General features: G+C 41.2%; 1 protein-coding gene across 2 annotated transcripts in view; it reads right to left on the bottom strand.

The window, feature by feature from the left end:
• Positions 1-319: 319 nt before the first annotated feature.
• The window catches only part of LOC102413728 (RING1 and YY1 binding protein), a 73,896-nt gene continuing 66,193 nt past the window's right edge, over positions 320-8,022 (bottom strand). For both annotated transcript variants that reach the window (XM_025272510.3, XM_044934147.2), the window contains 3 exons: positions 5,035-5,211; positions 4,842-4,940; positions 320-4,345 (listed from right to left, as the gene is read on the bottom strand). In XM_025272510.3, coding sequence (XP_025128295.1) covers positions 4,093-4,345; positions 4,842-4,940; positions 5,035-5,211 — 529 coding nt within the window. In that variant the 3' untranslated portion in view covers positions 320-4,092. The remainder of the gene's footprint in view (positions 4,346-4,841; positions 4,941-5,034; positions 5,212-8,022) is intronic.

Raw genomic sequence — 8,022 nt, 5'->3', positions numbered from 1 at the left:
AATGGGTTCTTTCCAGGGTTCTTCAGTCAGGCACTGAATTAACCAGTTACGCATCATCTTCAATCCCTTCGTTAAATCACCACTGCCTACCTCAAAGGACTCTTTTAGAGACACTTGTTTGCTTTCTTCCAAAATTCGGGCGTCCTTTTGTTCCATTATATTTTCTGCTGCAGCTCTGAGCCATGTCCTGAGATGCCCAAATCAACTTCAGCATCTTATAAACTCAAGCTCTCCTCAAATACTACCTAAGTGAAAAATCTGAGTACAAAAAGTAACCTACTTGCTAATGTCTACACAGACAAAAATAAAGATTTCAATGTAAATTTTACTATTTTATTTGTGAAAAAACTACAAGCAGAATTCATAAATAGACATTTCTATTTAAAGCAGGAAAACGATAAAGTGGCTTCTAATAACATAGTCGTGCACATGCCAGTAACAGGAATATATTAACATCTTTTATTTGCTAGACAAAGAGCAGTGTCCAATATAAATTTCCCCCAAACATTTAAGACCTGTGAATTTCTGACCAGTTCACAAAACCACTGACACTTTAGCATGAAGAAAAAAACAAACCTAACAGACTGTCAGCTCTAAAGACATTACAGAGCAGAAACTTCCAAAAGCGTTATACAAGCTGTCTTTCTGGGCAAATGAAAAATATAGCTCGTATAATACATTAACAAAAATTCACAAGATAAGATTATGTTTTGACATACTTAACAAGCATTCTCTATTTGTCTCCAACAAACAAAGCTAAGGAAATAATGTAACCATCTTTACACAGTAAATTAAGGTTACAAGTCATACACAAGAACAGAACTGCTTGCGCATTAAAAACTGTTCAGCTCCATTGTCATACTCTAAATGTTGGCTCTTAAACCATTTTCGGTTACATACAAGCAAAGGTTATTATATATCAGCAATTAATAAATTTTCAATAATTTAAGATACGGTAGCTTAAAAAAGTAGACTGAGAATGGTCTTGATAAGGCAGGTGAAACATCTTAGTGGAACTAAACTCACAGAAGCTTCTGCCAATGTTTTAAATGTCCAGATTAAAACTGAAAGATTTTGATTGAAAATATTTTGAGGGTATCAGGATGTCTTTACCTTTTTTTGCCTTTTTTTGAACTGCATGACTCAAGCAAAGCAGGTTGGGTAAGCCCTGTGTGCGCGTGCGCACGTGCAAGTGTGAAAGATCGTGTGGTATTAAAACAAATGGAAACTTGCAAGCATTAACACTGTGCTTTTGTTTTGCTTTTATAACCTGCTTACTGTGCTGCCGAATACCAAGTATTTCTGGTCCTCTTTCAATATATATCTTTTATCATCTACACTAGTGTTTTTACACGCTGCCTACTAATTGTAGGGTAAACTGCAAAAGCAGGAAGTTACAGGAATTCCATTTCCAGAATACATGCCTGAGGGATGTCATCCATTTCGGAAATTAAAAGTCTGAAGTACCTATCATCTCACTATTGTAACACAACACACAAGAGCAGCTAGAGGATGGGCCCAAAAACACCTGATTGCTGAGAGCGCTCCCACCGCGAGCTGCTGCAGTTTCTACCAAACTGGCAGTATCATCTCACCTGTTCTAAAGCAGCCCTCCCTTCCTTCACCCCTCCCTATTCTTTATCCTTAAATTTATCACGGAGGCAGAACTGAAAAACCGAGACATTGGCAATGAATTAGCAGCCTCTGAGTAGCTGGTTAATCAGCTTTTTCCACTAGTCTAGGGGTCCAATCACTTTACATGAAACTAATTTTGCAAAAGTACAGTGTTTCTGAACAAAGTGCATACCAACATTACTGGTTCCAAAAGCAGTGCAACCCACATGAGTTTGGTGGCATTTAAATTTTTTTAAAAAGTTAATTAAAAAACCTAGCAACTTCTTACATCTCTGGAAAATAAATATGGCTGACTAATTTACCCTCCCTGAGACCCTTAATAAAAGGAATATTAAAACTTTAGAAGGAATGTCTTTGCAATACCCCACTAATATTAAAATGTGGATTTAAAATTCATAGTCAAATCACTATGTATTATATATTCTGATGCTTACAGAAAGCATCTGATTTCCTTTGGTTCAGTAATAAATACTTTAAAAATGTATTTAAAAAGGTTAAGTATAGCTTGCATCCCAGATACAAGCAGTATTTTTTAAAAAGAGGGGAAACATTGTCCATGCATTTGAGAATAGGACCACAGCAACAAATGGCACTGCTTTATCATCTATACCTTTGAGAACAGAATTTAAATGATGGTACATCAGTGACTACAGAATAGTTTTAATGTAAACGTGAAAGGAACCTTTCCTGTTGGCTACTCAAATCAAGCTGTTAATTTTTCTTTTAACTCGTTGCCTCCATACACAGAAGTTACTTCTATTCTTAAGCAAACCAGGTTTTTCAAAACACCAAAATGCAGCGTTTCATCACTAATCTGCTGCCCTCCCAGGTCGAATAAAGGAAGGTGACATCAAGTTCCCATGCTTGAAATGACTCTCAAGTCTACCAGCTCTGCGAATATGAATGTAAGAGTCAGATAGAAGAGAGATCCTAAATCCAAACAAAGCAAAACAGAACATTTTTTTTTAATGAGGAGGGGTGGGTTCATATTAGTGGTCTTTTACACGTTTTTTATTTTTGCAAGGCATCTAAAAAAAAAAAAAAAGAGTGAAAAGAATCTTTTTAAAAAAGAGTTTACTCAAGCTGTCTTTGTGTTGAGGAAGTAAAAGCTCACAGGCTCACAGGAAGTAGGAGCTTTCCCTGCAACTCTAGCTGCCAGCCCTCCAACCATTTCTTCAGCACTTGCATTCCTTCCCACAGCAGGGAACTGAGACACATCATGGGACTGAAAACTTCATGTCGGGACTGGATGTGTTGGTTGATAACCTCTGTTCAGTCAAACAACAAGACTAGACTTTAAGAAAGGAAAAGAATTCTCACTGAATGGTAAGGGAAACAAGGGGCTGTGAGGCAAATAAAGTTCGATTAAACGAAACACCATGGGCAAAGTGGAAACAGGGATTTGCTTCTTGTATGGACCAAAAGTACAAGTTAGACAGTTTGAATCCTAAAACTAAGAGACAATTTATCGATTTACCTCAGACATGAGTAGAGGTCTGGAATATGGATGGAATTCGAGTGACAGAATACCATATTTTCATGAGTGCTTATGTAAGAAGAGCAAAGTGAACATGTAACCGTAATTTACACGAATACTTGGCATTCTGGAGCTAGTTTAGTTACTTTCGAATGATCAAAGCCCTCCCAACTAAACCACTTGTGATTTGTCAGTCATTCCACCACAAATGCAGGCTATCTGGAGCAGTCTTTAAATTTGAGATCACATTGTTTAAAAAATATATATTTTCGTATCAAGCAGTACTCTTTAGACAGATGAGAAGAGTCAAGTTCCCACGTGGGTTGGAACATACTTCATGTGAGACTGATTTTACTTTACTTTCAGCACTTTCATAGAAGGGACTGTCCCAGATCTGTAACTGTTCAATGTTGTATTCACTTCACAGTGTATCAAGCACCAGCGTTGCCATGGATTGGTTTCAAATAACCTTTTATATATAATTTTATATTTATATATATATAGTTATATCAAAACTGATAGTACATAGTATAACTGGAAGAAAGAACTAAACGTAAAAGGATATGCTGAAAGGATGGAGTCTGTGAACACAATAAATAAAAGCGCCCTCCCCCGCCCACCCTGCCCTCCCCCAACAAAACAAAAACAAAAAACCAGTTGTAATGTACATGGAAAATTGTGCACAGCAGATTTTTTTTTTTTTTTATAAAAAGTAGATTCAGGAGCACATCCAATTATAAATGATTGTTAGGAAAATCATATAAAACAATGGAATACATAAAAGTGTCAAGAGTAATCAATCGTCAGGGTGCGAAATTCCTTGGTGGCCAAATGCCCATGGCAAGCAGAAATTATCCTGGCAGCATCACTAAGAGGTCGATGTCCACAGAAGATTTTCCAGGGGGTGCAAGCAGCATGGGCAGGTGGAGGATGTGAATTTCATACCCTGATTCATAGTTTTCACAATTCCATGTGCAACTTCAGAAAGACTCATCATTTACTGCTGACATGTCGCCCTTTGGCGTGGAGGAGCGGGAGGAACCCTTGTCTGTGCTCTCCGACCCCGAGCTGCTCTGGTTCTGCTGTTCTGACCCTGCACTGGAGGTCACTGTGGATGAGGACGTCGAGGAGGAGCGAGTCTTTTCCTTAAAGTCTGTGATAATGACGGTGACGTTGCCCACAGTCACTGCCAACTGCTGTGCGGTGCTCCTGTCTACGTTTTTCAGCCGGGGCCTGGAGGCAGCACCACATGGGAAGAGCCTGTTAAATCAGGTATGCGTGCAAAGGACCTCGGTTCCAATGTCACACACTCACACTTCATGACACTGTGGCAATCAATCTCTCTCTCACACACACACACTTCATGGCACTGTGGCAATGAAACACACACACACACTTCACGGCACTGTGGCAATGAATCTAAACTGCCAGCACGAATACCAATGCTTACTACCAGATCTGCTGAAAAGCTTAGCAAGAATGGAAACCATGGTGAGCAAAGCTTTGGACCACTGTGAAATTAAAATCAATTTATCTTTCTCCTGTTTTGGTCTCAGTGATTAAAAAAAATAGCTCATATGTATGTGCATGTATTTTGAAAGTTAATAGTCCCACCCCAACTCTTCATCCCACCCCTTAGCCTACAAACCCACAGACACAAAACCACCCCCGACTCGAGTATGAGCAGGTGAATCTGGGCAGTGATGTATTTCAGTCTAGTTTCAAATACCTTGAGGTGTGATTCGTTTCACTGGTCTTTGTTGTAGCATTTGCAGACTGTATACTGTTCACTTCGCTAGGAGGATCTTTCAGAATATCAGACTTTGGTCTAAATGGGGAGATAGAAAAAGAGGCATTTAAAAGATATCTTTGATTTGCCTGCAAAATAACACAGTACTGTACTGAGTTACTCAAGAACTTACTTTGTTTTCTTGTTGGTATTTTTCTTGGTGACACTAGGACTAATTTCTTTATCTTTCTCAGGCTTCTCTTTGTCTTGTTTTTCAACTTTCTCCTTCTTCTCCTTTTTAGGGGGTGGTGGAGTGGCATACTGCTGGGCCACTTGCTGTGCCACCAGCTGGGAATTGATCCGAGGTTTTCTACAACATTCAAGAAAAGATGCCTCATTATTTGCTTTATAAATATTTCTCTGATTTTAAAATTTTGGTCTCATAATGTTTAGGCATTTTATTACCAGCATCTGGCAACTCAAAACTAAATTATATGGTGTTATTTCTACATTATTATTTCTAGGTAGTATGGTTAAGTCCATAGACCTTTTCCTCTTTCAAATCCACTCTCTGTATACCTTTAACAACATAGACACATGTGCTCAAATACACACATCCCTGTGCAGTCAAGACGTTCAGCCAATAAAACACGATTGCTTCTAAGAGTGCTGAGAACACTACTTCTTTTGAGTTGTCAAGATTATACTGACTGACAGCTTTCAAATACTGCTGCTGCAGAGGGTTAATCTCATTTTATTAAATGGACACTGGTAATCCCTTGAAAAGAGAATGAAATTAGAAGTGTGACATTCACTCCTCAATCTAATTATTCCGACTTGGTCTGGTCCCCTGCAGTTCTGTGATTGGCACCACCAACAACACAGAGCAATAGAAGGTAACTGTGGTTCATGCGCGCTCCCAAGGGGGTGAACACTGAAAATCACTATGAAAAAAATCTTAGCAAAGTGATACATTCACTGTGCCATCGACCATTATGTGTGCGCCAGTCTCCAACTGACACTGCTTTTTAGCACTATTGTTTACAAAGTCTAAATGGTGCCAAATGTTTCTCACAATGCATGACCATTCAGACCCAAACGGCAAAGGGAGAAAGGAAAAGCTTAGCACACAATATTAATTTTCAAAGACATTAGCATCTAGATCGACATTTACAATATAATAAACTCTCCAAGTATAAGGTGTGAAGGTGAAAGTCAGCCAGTCATGTCCGACTCTTTGTGACCCCATGGACTACACAGTCCATGGAATTCTCCAGGCTAGAATACCGGAGTGGGTAGCCTTTCCCTTCTCCAGGGGATCCTCCCAACCCAGGACAGAACCAGGTCTTCCACTTTGCAGGCGGATTCTTTACACCAGCTGAGCCACAACGGAAGCCTGAGGAAGGATGCATGTATCTACATTAGGGTCACTAATGAGGTGAAGCACCTGCTGGCCACCATATAACAACCCCCCTCAGACCCTGTATCGGCTCTGCTCCCCACCATGGAGGCACAGGCCAAAGAAAAGCAACTGGACAGATGAGCCCTGGCTCATCCATGAAAGAGCCAGTGGTAGAGGAACGGAAATGGAAGGAAAAAAATCAAAAACAAACCTAGGAAAAACAAGTTTCTTTTAAAAATAACCATGCCATTTTATTAAAAAAAAAAAAAAAAAAAAAGCTGCTAGGAACAGGACACACTGTCTGAAATACCTCTTGGGAGAGGCTGTGATGTGGCTGAGAAGAAATAGAGGATGGATGGAGAGGGGACAGCCGCCTACCCCACAACTTCATCAAGGCCGCCTGCTCGGGGGAGTCCCTGGCTTTTGTCTGAGCGTCTCGGAGCTGGTTCCACAGTCGTGGCTTTGCAGGAAACTGATGAACAAAGGATCAACCCCAGGGCAAGTCTCCTATGGTCTCCAGCAAACACAGGCCTTGGCGATTGACGGCACACAATGAAACCCAGGCACAGGCACCGTCACCTCAGGCTGGCCCACAACCACCAACAGCCTCACCTGCCGCTGAGCAGGGACTCAAACACAGATGTGCAGTGCAGGGGGCAAAGGGAGGCGGCGCTTCAGCTAAGGCCCTGCCCTTTCCTGCGAAAGGGAACTTTCCTTTTTAATAGGTTTGCTTCCTTGGTGGCTCAGACAGTAAAGAATCTGTCTGCAATGCAGGAGACCCGGGTTCGAGCCCTGGTTAGGAAGATCCTCTGGAGAAGGGGATGGCAATCCACTTCACTATTCTTGCCTGGGAAATCCCATGGACAGAGGAGCCTGGCGGGCTACCACAATCCACAGGGTCGCAAAAAGTCAAGACACTTAACAAAGGCAGCAGCAGCCTATCCTACTCCTTCAAAGAGGAAGTGTATCTGTTAATACGTAAGAGAGAAGATAATCACCACTACAAGTCATTTCACAAGTACTCACCAGGGACACAAACAGATCAGATCAGCTGTCTACAGGGATTACCAGGCAGCTTAAATCAGAGTAAAAAAACAAAACACAACTGTCTTACACTAACCAATACTCAAGATGAAATAACTTAAGCAGAGTTTAACTAAGTATATAACAAAAAGCTACCTTGATGGAGAATTTCAATTAAGCTCGTATGTATACTTCACGACACAGAATGACGAGAGAGGACAGCGTGACAGCAGTCCAAGACCACCTTCAACAGACACTCAATGGCACCCCAAGCCCTTGCCCCAAAGAACCCCTAGGCTCGCCCAGCAGGCCTGCCCAATCTGAGTTACGGGGGCCCTGTCTCACTCCAGGCACATCCTATAAAGTTCTACAAGGCTACTTACCACACCACTATGTAACTATCAATCAAAGGCACACTCCTGAATGGCACGACTGCATCTTAATCATCTTTGTCCCTATGGCATTCAGCACAGTACCAGGTACCCAGTAAAATTACCTCCTGGTTGAATGAAGAATAAACAAACACTGCAGAGAAAGCCAAAGTAAGATAAGGACTGAGAAAAAAGCCCAAGCTCTGGTGATCAGGTCACTGCTGACTTTTAGGAGAGCAAGCCGCATGAGACTGGGGTTGCAAAAATGAAGGGGTGACAGGATGTCAGAGGAATAACCTAGAGGCGGCCAGTAAGAATTTTTTTGGAGAAATGTCGCGGTGAGGTAAAGATGGTCCTGCCACTACAGAGATGGGTCAGCATGGTC

This window comes from Bubalus bubalis, chromosome 21 (assembly GCF_019923935.1).
Source record: "Bubalus bubalis isolate 160015118507 breed Murrah chromosome 21, NDDB_SH_1, whole genome shotgun sequence".
NCBI classification, from domain to species: Eukaryota; Metazoa; Chordata; class Mammalia; order Artiodactyla; family Bovidae; genus Bubalus; species Bubalus bubalis.
Note: the sequence above shows the minus strand (reverse complement) of the source record. Positions and strands in the feature narration are given on the sequence as shown.